At 46.8% G+C, this 14,419-nt stretch overlaps 12 protein-coding genes across 12 annotated transcripts, besides 9 other annotated features; all 12 read right to left on the reverse strand.

Annotated features, from left to right (window-relative positions):
• Positions 1–73: 73 nt before the first annotated feature.
• On the reverse strand, positions 74–262 carry Tb09.211.1110 (hypothetical protein, unlikely; the record flags this gene model as incomplete). Its single annotated transcript, XM_822162.1, has 1 exon — positions 74–262. The coding sequence occupies one exon, from the start codon at positions 260–262 to the stop codon at positions 74–76; it is 189 nt and encodes a 62-aa protein (XP_827255.1).
• Positions 80–123: a microsatellite.
• Positions 148–168: a microsatellite.
• A 19-nt stretch (positions 263–281) lies between the features above and the next one.
• Positions 282–346: a sequence feature (T-rich).
• A 100-nt stretch (positions 347–446) lies between these two features.
• Positions 447–680, reverse strand: Tb09.211.1120 (hypothetical protein, unlikely; the record flags this gene model as incomplete). The annotated part of the gene is made up of 1 exon (XM_822163.1): positions 447–680. One exon carries the CDS (start codon positions 678–680, stop codon positions 447–449), a length of 234 nt encoding a protein of 77 aa, XP_827256.1.
• Positions 462–513: a microsatellite.
• Positions 517–648: a sequence feature (GA-rich).
• A 283-nt stretch (positions 681–963) lies between the features above and the next one.
• Positions 964–1,033: a sequence feature (A-rich).
• Positions 1,034–1,086: 53 nt separating this feature from the next.
• Positions 1,087–1,185, reverse strand: Tb09.v1.0610 (hypothetical protein, unlikely; the record flags this gene model as incomplete). Its single annotated transcript, XM_822164.1, has 1 exon — positions 1,087–1,185. The coding sequence occupies one exon, from the start codon at positions 1,183–1,185 to the stop codon at positions 1,087–1,089; it is 99 nt and encodes a 32-aa protein (XP_827257.1).
• Positions 1,098–1,120: a microsatellite.
• Positions 1,151–1,171: a microsatellite.
• Positions 1,186–1,373: 188 nt separating the features above from the next.
• Tb09.211.1130 (hypothetical protein, conserved) lies at positions 1,374–2,411 on the reverse strand (the record flags this gene model as incomplete). The annotated part of the gene is made up of 1 exon (XM_822165.1): positions 1,374–2,411. One exon carries the CDS (start codon positions 2,409–2,411, stop codon positions 1,374–1,376), a length of 1,038 nt encoding a protein of 345 aa, XP_827258.1.
• A 15-nt stretch (positions 2,412–2,426) lies between these two features.
• On the reverse strand, positions 2,427–2,663 carry Tb09.211.1140 (hypothetical protein, unlikely; the record flags this gene model as incomplete). Its single annotated transcript, XM_822166.1, has 1 exon — positions 2,427–2,663. The coding sequence occupies one exon, from the start codon at positions 2,661–2,663 to the stop codon at positions 2,427–2,429; it is 237 nt and encodes a 78-aa protein (XP_827259.1).
• A 1,272-nt stretch (positions 2,664–3,935) lies between these two features.
• On the reverse strand, positions 3,936–4,469 carry Tb09.211.1150 (hypothetical protein, conserved; the record flags this gene model as incomplete). Its single annotated transcript, XM_822167.1, has 1 exon — positions 3,936–4,469. The coding sequence occupies one exon, from the start codon at positions 4,467–4,469 to the stop codon at positions 3,936–3,938; it is 534 nt and encodes a 177-aa protein (XP_827260.1).
• A 19-nt stretch (positions 4,470–4,488) lies between these two features.
• On the reverse strand, positions 4,489–4,737 carry Tb09.211.1160 (hypothetical protein, unlikely; the record flags this gene model as incomplete). The annotated part of the gene is made up of 1 exon (XM_822168.1): positions 4,489–4,737. The coding sequence occupies one exon, from the start codon at positions 4,735–4,737 to the stop codon at positions 4,489–4,491; it is 249 nt and encodes an 82-aa protein (XP_827261.1).
• An 899-nt stretch (positions 4,738–5,636) lies between these two features.
• Tb09.211.1170 (tubulin--tyrosine ligase) lies at positions 5,637–7,610 on the reverse strand (the record flags this gene model as incomplete). The annotated part of the gene is made up of 1 exon (XM_822169.1): positions 5,637–7,610. The coding sequence occupies one exon, from the start codon at positions 7,608–7,610 to the stop codon at positions 5,637–5,639; it is 1,974 nt and encodes a 657-aa protein (XP_827262.1).
• Positions 7,611–8,627: 1,017 nt separating this feature from the next.
• Positions 8,628–8,915, reverse strand: Tb09.211.1180 (hypothetical protein, unlikely; the record flags this gene model as incomplete). The annotated part of the gene is made up of 1 exon (XM_822170.1): positions 8,628–8,915. One exon carries the CDS (start codon positions 8,913–8,915, stop codon positions 8,628–8,630), a length of 288 nt encoding a protein of 95 aa, XP_827263.1.
• Positions 8,710–8,737: a microsatellite.
• A 66-nt stretch (positions 8,916–8,981) lies between the features above and the next one.
• Tb09.211.1190 (minichromosome maintenance complex subunit) lies at positions 8,982–11,267 on the reverse strand (the record flags this gene model as incomplete). Its single annotated transcript, XM_822171.1, has 1 exon — positions 8,982–11,267. The coding sequence occupies one exon, from the start codon at positions 11,265–11,267 to the stop codon at positions 8,982–8,984; it is 2,286 nt and encodes a 761-aa protein (XP_827264.1).
• A 433-nt stretch (positions 11,268–11,700) lies between these two features.
• On the reverse strand, positions 11,701–12,027 carry Tb09.211.1195 (hypothetical protein, conserved; the record flags this gene model as incomplete). Its single annotated transcript, XM_822172.1, has 1 exon — positions 11,701–12,027. The coding sequence occupies one exon, from the start codon at positions 12,025–12,027 to the stop codon at positions 11,701–11,703; it is 327 nt and encodes a 108-aa protein (XP_827265.1).
• A 1,271-nt stretch (positions 12,028–13,298) lies between these two features.
• Positions 13,299–14,348, reverse strand: Tb09.211.1210 (DNA recombination/repair protein RAD51/Dmc1; the record flags this gene model as incomplete). The annotated part of the gene is made up of 1 exon (XM_822173.1): positions 13,299–14,348. The coding sequence occupies one exon, from the start codon at positions 14,346–14,348 to the stop codon at positions 13,299–13,301; it is 1,050 nt and encodes a 349-aa protein (XP_827266.1).
• Positions 14,349–14,419: the final 71 nt, after the last annotated feature.

Raw genomic sequence — 14,419 nt, forward strand, 5'->3', positions numbered from 1 at the left:
GGGGAAAAACCTCCCACTATCAAACGCACAATGTGAATAGAAAACCATACACGACTTGTGTCTTAATCTCATTTTATCCTCCTTTCCTTTCCTTTTCCTTTTCCTTTTCCTTTTCCTTTCCTTCTCTATCTTCACACATACATACAAAAACAAACAAACAAACAAACACACGCCAATTTCCTTTATTCACTTTTCTTCCTCCTTTCCATTTCGTACGTGCACATAAATAAATATACATGCGCATAAATATAAATAAATGCATATCCCACACCTCATTGCTCTCTTTTCTTTTTCGTTCTTTCTCTTTTCCTTTTTCTCTTTTCTCTTTTCCTCTTCCTTTTTCTTTATTTCTCTCCTTATTTCTATCTATCTTTTTACTCCACACTCTGCGGAGTCGCGTCCATTTGAGAGGCGAATAGCGTGCGAAAGACACAGAAACAACAAAATCAACAGCAACAACAAATAATAATAATAATAGCAATAACAATAACAATAACAACAATAATAATAATAGCGAAAAAAAAATTAAAGGAAAAAAGAAAAAGAAAAGAAGAGAGACAAGAAAAGCTTCCGCCTGCGGACATACAGTAAGCAAGTAAGCGAAAAAAAAAAAGAAGTATAAAAGGAAAGAAAAGAAAAAGGGAGGAACCCATAGGTGAAGGAAGGTATGACAGGCGCATTCTTATACGAAATCCCACTAGGAGAGAAGAAAAAGGAAGGGAATAACAAAATGATGAGGGGAAATGAACCTGAAGCACTACACGACTGGACACACCAGCACATGTGTATAAAACAAAGAAAAAAAAACCAAAAAAATGGCAAAAGAAAATAGGAAGCAAGACGGCAGTGGTGGCTGAAACGCGAAAGAGGAACAAAATTGAGGGGAGTGGAAGGAGAGAAACACTAAACAATAACAACAACAAAAAAAAAGCGAGTAGCTGAGGAAATGTGGTGAGGTGTGTGAACAGAAACAAAATAAAAAAGAAAAAAAATGGGTGTTAAATAAAGACAGAAAGAAAAAAAAAGAAAAAAACAGGCGGAGGAAACTTAATGCAAGATCAAATTTATTACTCTTGCCCCTTTTTTTCATATTAGTGACACACACACACACACACACACAGAACATTTCCCCCTCAGCCATCTAAAGGAAAAACAAACAAACAAACAAACACAGATCGCGTCCATCACCCCATTCAGGTCCTTCAACACCTCCCCAACACTGTATGAATTGAGTAACGCGTACGAAAACGCAAGAAAAATGGGGCAAAAAACAAAGAGAACAACTGGAAGGAAGGGAGGACACACACATAAAAAAAAAACGGAAAGATAATTATGAATCACCGAAGAAAAAAAAAAAGAAATTCCGCGTTGAATCACCACAACGGCACGGACCGTGTTCGTAGGCTGTCGTCCCACAACAAAGACAATCCGTCGGGCTGCTGTTGCAACTGTAACTGCGACTGTGATTGTTGTTGCTGAGTCGGCAATGTAGTGGCCTTCGGCTCTAACAAACTGTGGAGTCCCCATACCGGGTCACTGAACATGACCGTCTCATCGGCCTTCTCGGTTAAATGTGTAACTGAGGTGCGTCTTGTGAGGTCCACTGGGACACGTGTACTTCCCACCAAAAGCGATTTGGCGACCGCTCCGCCAACTCCACCGGTGTTGTTGGAAGCAGTGATGGGAGTATTAGTGCTGCCGTTTGCACTCGTCACCGTCGATGTTGCGGTGGCAGCTCCAAAACCCAGTACAGGTGCCAGAAGGGCATTATTCGTGGCCATATTTTGAAGCGGTGAAGGAATGGTAACGGCGGATGTTGTACCGTGCTCAAATGTGCACTCATTGCTCATGCACCCCACAGATGAACGGAAGAACATGCACTCTACACGGCCGCGTTTGGCGTTACTGAGGAGCTTGTCCCACTTGCTGCTTGTGGTGGTGTGACTCTTAAGGTAATAATGCATCATCGACCAAAATACGGCCGGCTCACCCACAAAATACAGAAGGCCACCCGCACGAAGCTGTTCATTTCCCTCCAGCTCTTGTAACTGCGCCTTAACTTCATTAGCTGATAGCAACCGTGGAATAGGGATGGGAGCCAAAGGAGGGGGAAGCTCAACTGCACATCGTGTGCATCCCTCAGCAAAGTTGTATTGCTTTATCTCGAAGTTGCCTTCCAATGCTTCTTTAAGTATGGCGCAACGCTCCTTCTGGACTCGTTGTTGATGAAAGCCAATATACGAAGGGTTGGTAGAGGCCTCATCAACAGATGGGCGTTCCACCTCGTGCGAGAAACGACATGATGTACCCCAAGTGCACCGCCCACGGGCGAAGTGCCGACATACGCGCTGACTCTTCGGTGCTGCGGGGGTAACACCGGTGCGCAAACTCTCCGTGATGACCTGTGTCATGTTAATGGGCAATAACTACAAGTGGGATACGAGCAGAGCTTTTTTTTTTTGTGAACTATGGAACAAGTGCTGAACGGTAAAAGAAAGAGAGAGAGAGAGAGCGAGTACAAAAGAAGGAACGTTGACCATGTGTATAGCAGCGGGGTAATACCAAGAGAGCAAATTAGGTACACCAGTCACGATGCCGCAAAAGCGTTCATGAAAAGCAGTGAAAACTTCCATCTCAACACCGCTCTCCGGTATAATTAACATGACGTAACAACGTGAAGTAAAAGATAACACATCCCCGCCCAACAAGAGGCTATCGTTTCCTCGTTTAACAAATACATGTTGAGCTGCTCGACTGTCAATCCATCCACGTCTCAAAAAAAAAAAAGAAGTTAGATATTCCAGGATTCAAGACACAAAATAAAGGCACCCCTGTTACACTTCTTTTAAAATAGAAATTAACCCGAACCCGCATACCCCATCGCATCCTTAAGCACTTTTACTTCTTTTCTTCCAAAAATGCCGGTTACATCTTAAATCATCAGTTGCGGTGACTGGTAATAAATCCAACCCTTCGGTGAGCACGCCGCAAATGGAAACCCATTCATACATCCACACGCATCATCGGCATTACTCGTATACTTTGCTTGTGACTCTCTTATCTTCTTAGTCAAGATATTGCCACCACACATGCCATTATGTATGCAAATAGGGAGCAAGATAGAAACATATTGGGCGATACAAACAATGGATACCTAACACTAACATCATAAAAAGAAGTGCGAAGAAATAAAAGTAAGAAGAAGGAAGGGAATGCAAGCAAGTGCTCTTTTGGCAGTGTGGCTGAAACGCTGGGAGGGGCGGCAATGCTCACACCTTGCAATCATTGTTATCATTATTCTTAATTTTTTTTGTCTGCCTGACGCTTCGGAAAGGCAGTTACCGAAGGGAAATTGCGAATATGCGGCCCGACAAAAGTGATGGGACCCCCTTCCTTCATCTAGTGGAGTCAGCAATATACCTTTACCCGGCTCTTACCTGAAATGCTTGCATTATTTTCCCTTTCCGTCTTCTTCACACCTAAGTGGCTTTTCGTTCTTCTTATTCCTTCTCACTTGGAATACCAATGCAAAAATAATCACCCCTCTCTTCTTTATCAAAGCTAAAAAGAAGAAAAAAAAGCCATTCAACCCCCTCACTCCGAAATATTTTCTTCATAACCGCTTCCTTTTGTTAACTGTTCCAGTCTCAAGCTCATACGAAATTCCACAGGACAGATCATGAGGACCGCGACAAAACAACAAGTGATAAGTACCACAAAACGCATTACATTCCCACACAATATTTCCTCCCTCCCTTCATACCACTCTCACGCAAAGTATAACAAATATCCATTTGTCCCCTCCCCTCCCCCCGCCATAACATTCGTTAGGAGTCTCGACATGAGAATGGAGGTCGCCATAATACCAATGTTTGGCACCGCTGATGAGTACTACCAATGTGTAATGTGCTATAATAATATGGGCGGTAATGTCATCACTGTTGTTGCTGTTGCCACGAGCGGGCATTAGCGATATCTTTTCTTACAATGATGGTTGCCCCTTTGCTTGCGGTAGGGTTCTCCTCGGGTTGGCTGAGGCGAGTCAACTTCTCCTTCCGGTTAAGGTTGCTGAAAAAATGATTGAGCTTGCGTTCCAATGCCTCGTTCACAAGCATCGGCTTCGGGGCGGATGTTTGTTGTTGTTGATGTTGTTGCTGCTGGCGTTCCTTCCGTTGGTTGACAACAGGCTGGAAACCGGATTCCTTGTCGATTTTGGCCTGTTTTTCAACAGCGGCGGTGCTTAGCGAAGTCGGAGTCTTAGGCCGCCGGGAGGTGTCTTTTTGCACCTCTTCCAGTAGTTTTGGTTGTGGCTTGTGGGTGTCGCTGCGCATAGAAACGTTTTCACGTGCAACTTCACGAGCGATGAGGGCATCCATCTCACGCTGATACCTCTCATCTTCTCTCCTGTCTTTTCTTTCCTTTGGCTTTTTGGTTTTGCTCGGACGAGAGACCAACTTACTCTGCTTCATATGCGAGATGGTGGTGACATCAGTTCTGGCAATGCTGCGGAATACAAAATAAACCAGCGCGAGGGCAAAGAGAGCGGCACCAATAGCAATTGTGTGATCCAACATGTTTCTGTCTCTCCGTTTCTGCCTTTTTATTCAACCCTTCTTTCTTTTCTTTTTTTTTAAAAAAAACTTTTGTGTTCCTTTGTTTGTTGAGGCTATAGATTTCCCTTTCTCGCTGTACGCCGCGCATGGAAATAATAATAATAATAGTTAGAGTTTTGTGCATTACAAGTAAGATCAAAAATGAAAAGGAAGGCCAACAGAGGGTTTTGATTAGAGTTAATGCACGAAGGTTAGAACGGAAAAAAAAAACGCAGACGAAGTCCAACAGGTGGGCGTAGAAGAAGGGGGAGAAGCGCAAAAAGCCAATATGAAATTGGAAGGATCATTAAGTCCTCGACGAGTGGGCACATCCGTATATGAATTTTGTCAGTTCACTCGAAGCATCCCGATGACAATGAGCAGCGAAAAGGAAGTAACACAACGAAAAAAAAATGGTGTGACGGTTAAATCACCCATCAGCCCATCACAACGAATACAAACTGAAGGAGGATTCTTCATGACGACATAAAATGTTTAGCCACGCGAGAGAAAAAAGAAAAAAAAGAAAGTGAGGCAACACTCCACGACAGCGCTCCTCAACAAAACAAATGTGCCTTCTCAAAGAAAAATGAGGAAAAAAAAAGGAGACATAGAGATACGAACATTAAGAAAGACATCGACCGGGCCATATGAGGTTAGTTTAGGGAGTTTTGAATTCACCTTCCTTCCCCTTACTTCATACAAAATCATCTTCCCTGCGTTACGGCCAGTCACGCACTAAGGTCTCCAAAACACACTAAACTCCCGCTATATCGCAGTTTTACCAGCACCCCGCCGCTCAATCCATTAGGTGTCAAACCGAGGATGAAAAAAAAAAAAAGAACTTTTTTTCTTTGTTGCCTGGCGGTGAAAGCAGCGGTTCACATGCCAAGTCGAGAACCTTCCCTACTGTTGACCTTCCACCTCACCTCGACTCGTTTGTTTCTCCATAAATCTACGCACGTATAAATGGTACGCTAGAGCAAAAGTGCGCTTACGTACAAAAAAAAAAAACACATACCACCAAAGTCATCTGCTCCATCGTCACGCTGTCTTCTTTTCCTGCATCATAACGCTTGATGCGAGAAGATAATTGTTCCGGAGCACCCCATGAGAAAAAAATGGTAAGTAAGACAACACATTGTCAGCTCGAGGAAATATCCGACGGAATCCCCCGGCGCATGCCAGTTCCTCTTCCGCTTCCAAAAGCATCATGTGTTCTGCAGGGCTCAGAATAGACTCGGGTTCTTTGGGGTCGTTGAAACGTGTGAGAAGTGACTTCCGAATCATTTCCCCCGCCTTGTGAGGATGACGTCCGAATCGGTACCGTTTGTTGTAATTAGGTGGTGACGCCCCTCCATATTCCTGTTGGAAATTCGTCGCAGGGGCATCACGTTGATGTGGAACGACGCGAATAAGAGTTAATAAATGTGCGAGCATGCGCGACTTGACAGCCTTGTCCAGAGGTGTTCCCGTCGCCAGGGACGGCATGATATTCACCTCAATAAGACGAACGTTGTACTGATCGTCGGCCATTAAATCTAAGCCGTAAAGTTCAAAGCACCCCCGCCCTGTTTTGTTGCGACACTCCTTGCGGAGCCGCTCAACTACCTCGTGTTCAATACTGAGAAAAGCTTTTATTACCACGTCATCGCAACTACTCAAAACCTTTTCCCATACCCTCCTACCGTTTTCTACGTTCTTGTCTAAGAACTCACGCAAGTCGGAGAGACACCACTTAATATCTAATGGGTCATCGGAGTCGTATGTCTTACCACGGCTCGCCCGATTCAACTCAGCGGTTTTGTTCACGGAATAGTTGGTCAGATGTTTCTGAACATTGTCCAAATCCTTGTCCATTCCCGGGTACTTCTGCGCCGCAAAACGAACAAGGCCCTCATCGAAAATATAAATACGTAATGGATCAAATGATGTAACGACGCAGTACAACCGTAGGTCAAACTTCCGTCCGAAGATCATCATCGGGTTTCCCACATACCGCTGGCATACCGCATTTTTGGAGCCTGTCGGCATGGGTGGCATACCCCGATACAAACGAATTCCACGACCGCAACTCGAAGCGCTGGGCTTTACAATGAAGATTAGTGGATCATCAGCACTATCCGGATTTTCGTTCACGTAGTCCTCCAACTGGGAACGCTGCTTTGGTAAAAGAAATGTCATTGGGATAACATTGAAGTTGTCAAGCCCAAAGTAGCGCTGCATCTTTTGAATGTTGGTAGCCAAACTATCTTTACGTCCAATACCCCATGTCCCAGGGAAGTGATTAACCTTTTGGTAAGGGCCAAGATGGGAAAGAATATATGTCGTTGCCCGCTTTGCCCATATCACGTTAAACAGCTCGTTTGATGCTGTGTACTTCATGCCTGAAGCCTCAAACGCGTCGATGACAACCTTGAACGCCACTACTCCAGGTCCGAGCTTATAAAGGCACATCCGATTTAGGTTATTCTTCTGAACCGACACCGCATCAAACCGAAGGGATGGGCGATCATTTCCGTGGTATGTGAGGTTGATCTGCCCAGGGTTCGCGCTGCGCGCCCTCGCGCCGCCGTATCGCTGAATGGGAAAGAAGAGACTCCCTGCTGAGAACGAGTAAATTGGTTTTACGAGTGTATAATATATTTTACCCCCAGAATTTGCTCCACTGTTGGATACGGGGGCGCTACTCCTCCGCCCCTCCTCTCGAGGTGCTACTTCTTCCTCCAGTGTGTACGTGGAGCGCGATATACTGCCCTGGTTCCGGGAGATCATCGGGAGCCTGGCACGGACGCGCGACAGGGCGGTCTGCGGGACATACTTTGGGTTAGACGGGTCATCATCATTCGGATCCGGCACAAATTTGCCAACGACAATACGCTGGCTCTCACTCGATGAATAAGTCGTTTCAGGTGTCAGGATATCAGTGTCCTCAGCTCCTCCGCGCTGCACGGAAGTAAGCGCCTGTGGGTAAAATGTGGCCACGTTTCTTGGAGGGGGAAGCACGGGTTCGGCCATCGATTCGGTGGAAGCTGAAGCACTTGGTTCTAAAAGCGCTTAGTCTGCCTCACCTCGAGTTGGGCTGTGCAAAATAAAGAGGAGTTGACAGAAGAAGGTACAGCTCAAGAAGGTGGGAATATAGAAAAGACAATTACATCACGCACAAATATATATCTGTTTTTACATATGGTTAAACAGATCAGTCGTGCTCTATGCAGAGAAGTCGATGATCTTTATGGGTAGCGAAGGCCCGTCGTGACGATCAGGAACGATGGTAATCAATGTTGTATCATATTTACCTCAGTTACACCCTTACGACGGCTACAGCATGGGGTACACAACAATGGTGATAGAGGGAGAGAGAAAGGAGTGTTATTAACGCTCGCTGAGTGCCTGAGGTACTACTACTACAGGCAGCACAATAGCACACAAAAGACCTGTGCAACGGTGGTGCAGTGGGTCACTTACTAAACTCTTATATGCTAAGCAACATGCTAGAAACGCATCCACTAAAAAGGGTAAAAGTCCTTTTACAACTACATGTTACTCGATTGGCACTTCAATGACTCAATAAAGAATATAAACACACTCTTGAAACAACACACCACAGCAGCGGCCCTCTCCCCCAAACGTTTGGTGATAGATCATTCAGCTCCAGTCGATACTTTCATCATGTGCCTCCCAACCACCGTAATATTCTCTTTAGCATTGGCACTCTCCATAACGCCCCTCCCCCCGGCGCGCAAATCTCCCTTTTTTTCTTTTTAAGTTGGTTGCGAACCGCGTAAAAAAAAGAATCCCCATAACGGCAGTAACCCACTCACTGTGTCGGTGAGGTTGGTGCAAGAGCGCCAACAATAAACAAAACCAAGCGAAAATGGGAAGGGAAGGGATAAATAAGGGGGAGAAGTAACACAAAGGGATGACGTGCAATCGGCACAAAGCTACATTTCTGATCCATACACGGGCTCAGTCGACAACACTGAAATGTGTAAATGGCCACCGCTTACTCTAAAGTTATGAGGAGTGAGATCATCACACATAGGCACTCCACCAAAATGGGTTGGCCACGCAGGAGAAAGTGAAAACTAAGTGGTTATGGCTGAAAGATGCGCGCAAAACGAGAGCAAAAACAAAAACAAAAAAGACGACTACACAAGGAAGAACTAATAATAACTGCGGCGTCACCCTCCCTCTGACACACACCGGGAGGGAGAGGAGATAGGAGGAAAAATAAGAACAGATGGCCCCAATTGTGTATGCAAAGCCAGTTAGGGGAAGAATCATATCATCCCTCCCCTTCTCAGTCGACACACTCAACATAAAAACAAGGAAAATAACTAGAGGGATAAGAGTTCGACACTGTCCATAAACCACTGCTTAGCGAGATCATGCATTAAACGACAAACTACGCATGATTTCTTTGGCATCACGAAGCCTGTTTGGTGTCCTTGCGGGGGGTAATGAAACAGGTGGGGCAGAGAGCTGAGATAAAGAATCAGCCGGATAACATATCACCGTTTGTGGTTCTTCCCTCGGAGTTCTCACCTCAGCCACCAAACGCTTCACGCTTCTCAACGCAGCTTCAAGTGTACCAGAATCTGAGTTGCTTCGTTTACCCACAAGACGATCAGGGGAGGGCGTTTTCTCATGAGGAGCCCTTAACTTACTGAGCCACTCACCGGCAGCCAAATCCTGCGGCACATTTTCAAGCGTTGTCTCAGAATCAAGGGTGCTGCTGCAACTGGAAAACGTGTCTGTGATGGCTTGCAGGATTGTGCGCTGCTTCTCCACGCCCTTGGGACTGAGATCGAGGAAATACTCCTCCAAACACTTTGAGCTTGTGTAAACATCTGGTCCAAGTACTTCTAATGGACATTTAAGACTGTATGCGCTTTGTTCAAAAAGGAATACCGTAAATGCCGCGTCCATTTCCGTGCAAACGCGCTCCAGGTGCAGTTTCGCGTACGCCTGCGTTACGCGAACAAGAGATTCCAGTAAGCGAATTGTGATCGGTACACAATCAGCAAGGTTTGGCACCGCGCCGCGGCGCTGCTGCATTTCATAGTACGCCTTGATAAGCCGTGAGGCTCCGTCGGTGAGCAGCGGACCCCCATTCTGGGAGTAATGTGCGTGAACCCACCGCAAGTAGCGACCCACATCATCGAGCGACAGCACCGAATCCGGCAACCTTCCAGCTTGCGAATAGTTGAGGATATGCGTGGCGATACGGTCGTCCGTTTCGGGTGACGGGGTGTCCCAAAGAAGAAAGACGAAGTCGAAACGGCTCAACAGTGGCCCACCAACACCAATTTCGGTCCCATTTTGACGGGTTGGGGGATTACAAGCAGATATAACAGAGCAGCAGGTACGCAGTTTGGTCACCATTCCAGCTTTGGCCACGGATATCGTTTGTTGCTCCATTGCTTCATGAAGGGAGGCCCTATCACCAACAGAAACGGTCCGAAGCTCGTCAATAACACAAACACCCCCATCACTCAATACCAAAGCGCCAGGCTCCAATACCCACTCTCCTTGCTCTTTCGATGCCGCAACCGTGAGACCAGCGGAAGTGCTCCCCATGCCAGTCGTGGAAGTGCTTCGTGGGGCTAAAAGGGCTGCGCATCGTAGTAACTGTGATTTTCCTGTGGAAGAATCACCAACAAAAAGGCAATGGATTGTGGAGCGGACATGCATGCGCGTCTTCCCAACCGTGGATGTCCCACCCAAAGTCGCCAAAATAACAGCCATGCGAGGAGCGAAGAGTCCCGCCAAATGTGGACAAACGGAATTCACCAACGCGCTCCCTCTACCAAATTTGTCTTTGCCGAACGAGGAATAAAAGGACTCGGGTGTAAAGGCGGACTCTTCTACCTGTCCATTGTGCCTCCGCTTTGCCGCCGCAGACGCGTTGAAACTTCCGCCATCGCGGTAGGAGTCCATCACGTTAACGTTGAGCGCCCAAATGGTGGGTTCAATGATTGGCAACGCATTTGGGTAAGTATTGCGCCATTTTGGGAAAAGAATACCAATCACCTCCACCAACTGACCTACAGTACATTTTTTCGAGAGGTCATCTTCAAGCGTTATAAGAAGCGTGCGAGGAAGTCGGCCACTCTCGCTATGGCGCTGCTGCAGTCGGCACTCCGCGTAGTCCATCCACACCTGCCCAATCTGCTGCAACTCCTCTCCTTTGCATTCTTTGTTCGCACAATGAGGTTTCAACTTTGTTGAGCGGTCAAACGGGCTTGAGGTCAACTCCACTGTCTCAAGGCATTTGAAGCACTTTAACTTGCGCACCAGCGGTACCACCTTCTTTGTATTCATCCGGACAATTGATCCACAAACACTAACCAATATCCCGCGCTGGGGAGGCAGCGAGGGCGGCGGGGTTCCCACTGTAGGAAGATGCGAAAGCCGTGGTGATAAATCACTAGGGTTAAGATGGCGCCCAGCTTTGGCGCAAACCTCCGCACAGATTTTTCTGAGCGCGTCCATGAGGGTGGTAGTATGGTAGAACAGGAGGTCCGCAACGGATGGACAAGCCGCCAGTAACTTCATGCAGTCCACATCAAGCGTCCATAGATTCCTAGTGGGAAGAGCTTCCCCGGAGAGCAGCTCCGTCATACACTGCGGGGGCTCACAACATTCAACAAAAAATGAGCGCAGCTGCATCAATAAATTATCCGTTATTGGTGCAACACCATTCATCGTGACGCACTAGTACTCCAACAACCGAGCTAATATCTCCCAGTACTCTAGCACACAGAAAGGAGTATTCGCAGAGTAATCGCCCCACCCGCACTGCAGCGGCTGAGAAACGCATTTATGCATTGGATAAAACGGAGAAAACATAGCATCAATTTGCAGCAGGACGCAAAAAGGAAAAAAAGCATGTTACCTTATATATACAAAAAGGGTAGGGAAACCCCGTCAACCATAGCCTATTTCTATTTTACCTGTCTGTTCACTGCCTATCAAGCGTTCGATTCCGCCACACTCGTAATCGCACACTTCCAAACAGTGTGTTTACCACATGTATGGAAACATATGTATGCATATATATATATACGTATTCTGTTTGCTGTTACGTTGCTGCAGCCTGGTCCTACGGGCTGCACAGGTGAAAATAGTATGCCTCCCAGTCTTGATTTTGGGCTTCTTCATACAACTCAATCATCTGCTCATTTCGAATCTCGTTCTCCAACTCAACGAGAAGGTCGACTACCGATGGGTCGGTCAGATCGCACTCGAATTCAGATCCTATAAAAGCATATTCGTTGGCTGTGGGCTGGGCAGGCTTGTCTGACTCCTCCCGCCGAAGCCGCAGGTCGCTAAGCCTCATGTCCCGTCTGCAGGCAGCATTATAATGCATCATCCGCTCCTTAATCTCTTGGCGCCTGGAGTACAATGCCTTGACGCCGACCTTTTGCATGGTGCAAGCCTATTGCATTCAACACTTCAAGTGTGGCCGTCCGCGGACTTACTGATGGGAAAAAAATTTTCCTAAAAAAGAGGGGAAATGATAGAATAACACGCGAACAAACGACCGCTACGTTAAAAGAGGTTTGAAATTAATTATCTTCACATGCTCTGGCATTAAAAAATAGCCCCCCAACGACACTCAGCACTCTATGCTAAATGAAGGGGGGATGTAATATGCAAAACGGGAGGCGAAACAATGAAGTCAACACTTTTCACTGCTCACTATGAAGCACCTTTTCAATGGAATCATGTGGGTAGAAGGACGAAGCAGGATATTTTTTTTACCCTGAAAAATGTGCTTCCCAACACGACTAGCAGTTACAGTTCGAACATCCGTGGTAAGAAACGATACACAGCGCGCCCCACACCGTGTAACCGAACGCCTTCGGGTAACTGAAACCTCGCCGTGTGTTCCTTCTGTGAAATTAACTCGCACGCCCTCCCTTTAATTTGCGTCTCGTGATTCCGTTAGTTTGTCATGTTGATGAAGCACTTACAACTATTTCCATAGCTGCACAACTGTTTGGTGAAACGAGTGGAGGGTGTAGAGAAATACAAAACAAGTAGCGAAAAGGTGGAAACAGATGTGACGGAGTAAAACCCAAATAACGCAACAGGTTTAAGCAAAGTACAACAGCGGAAAAATGAACCCACTACAATCAAAGGGAGGTAGAACGTCACTGTTGAAACTATTATCAACGGCCATGCGATGGAAATGTACGAAAGCATGTCACATTAACAAAAAAAAATAATAGTCTGTTGCCTAAATATAAACGTCGAGATCTTAAGGATAAAACAACGAGGGAAAGCACGGAGGGTCGGAAGCACACTCTCCCCGACGAGATTCGTATGTTGAGGGTTTTCTGTTCTGTCAACCTCAATCTCGCCCCCACACTCCGAGAGTGGATCTCGGGAAGAAAGCGCTCCAGAGACGCAATAAGAAAACTCTGTGCAAATAAAGGGATATGTAAAAGTAATCACAATAGCTGAGGGAAGAATTGAAAATAAAAAGGAAAGCGTTGGGACAAAGTAAATGTCAGACGGAAGAACAAACCAGGCAAAGTGCAGCTGAAGACGTCAACACCACATCACACACCATCAACCGGCTACGCCAGATACTCCCACGCACACAAACACACACGCGAAACAAATAACAGGGAACGGCAAAGGTATGATGAAAACACAACAGTAGCAAGTAGAAACATTCCATAGGAAAGCTACCTACTCACGTGCGTCAACAATCCCTTGCTCCGATATGCTGAAAACACATTCCACCTCCGGCAACGACGGACTGTCATATATCTTACACACGCGCTGATCCCCCCGTCCTTTGCGCAGCGACAGTCGCGTCGTTGAGGCATGCGCAAGAATATGACCTCCAATAGGCTTTTTGGGGTCGGCCACAAACATGGAGGCGCCACCAGGATCCGCAACCACCTGATTTGTTATGTACACAGCAACGTTATACTCCTCCGCAAGTTTAATCATGTTGCTCAACATCTTGGCCAGTTTCTGCTGCCGCTCCGCGAGCTCCCCTCTGCCAGAAAAATCCACGCGAAAGAGAGCCGTTACACTGTCTACAACAAGGAGACTGAACTGATCCTCTACCATCTTCGCAGCAACCATTGACAAGAGGTGCATCTGATGCTCGTGCGTGTAAGCTCGTGCCACGAGAATGTTCCCCAGTACGGCCTCAACGTCGAGACCAAAACGCTCTGCGATGGGCTTAATCCGCTCAGGTCTGAAAGTTGCCTCTGTGTCAACATAAATAGCTTTACCATTGCCCCCCCCCATTGAAATGGGGAGTTGGCACGTTACGCACAATGTGTGTGCTATCTGCGTTTTACCGGTTCGGAACTCACCAAACGCCTCCGTAATTGACATGCTTTCTATGCCACCGCCCAACAACTGATCCAGAGCCGTGCTTCCAGTTGTTACACGGGTCACCCTCCCTCTCTGTTGCAGGTAAGCCGTTCCAACGCTGAAACCGCAATCCGATAACTTCCGTGCCGCCTCGATAATTTTGTCAACTTTGGCATCAGACAAACCCTTGATAAGAACAAGATCCTTTCGGCACTGCATGTGAATCCCAGTCACGGTGAATATACCCGCCTGCCGCAGCTTAGCGACATCCGCCGCGGCAACCCCCTGCTCGGTAAGGCGGTCAATCTCCATGATGGTGTGCGCCGCGTCCTCATGCGTCGAGTTGTCCGTGGAAACCGCCGCATCCTTCGCCTCACTTTTGCCCGACCGCGTTCCCACGTGCTGCATTAAGTTCCTTCAGATAATTGAAAGCGTGGCCCACTACCTAAAGTAAACGCATGGGAGTTAAGAGGTGAATC

The sequence above is a fragment of the Trypanosoma brucei genome, chromosome 9 (assembly GCF_000002445.2).
Source record: "Trypanosoma brucei brucei TREU927 chromosome 9, whole genome shotgun sequence".
Taxonomy (NCBI): domain Eukaryota; phylum Euglenozoa; class Kinetoplastea; order Trypanosomatida; family Trypanosomatidae; genus Trypanosoma; species Trypanosoma brucei.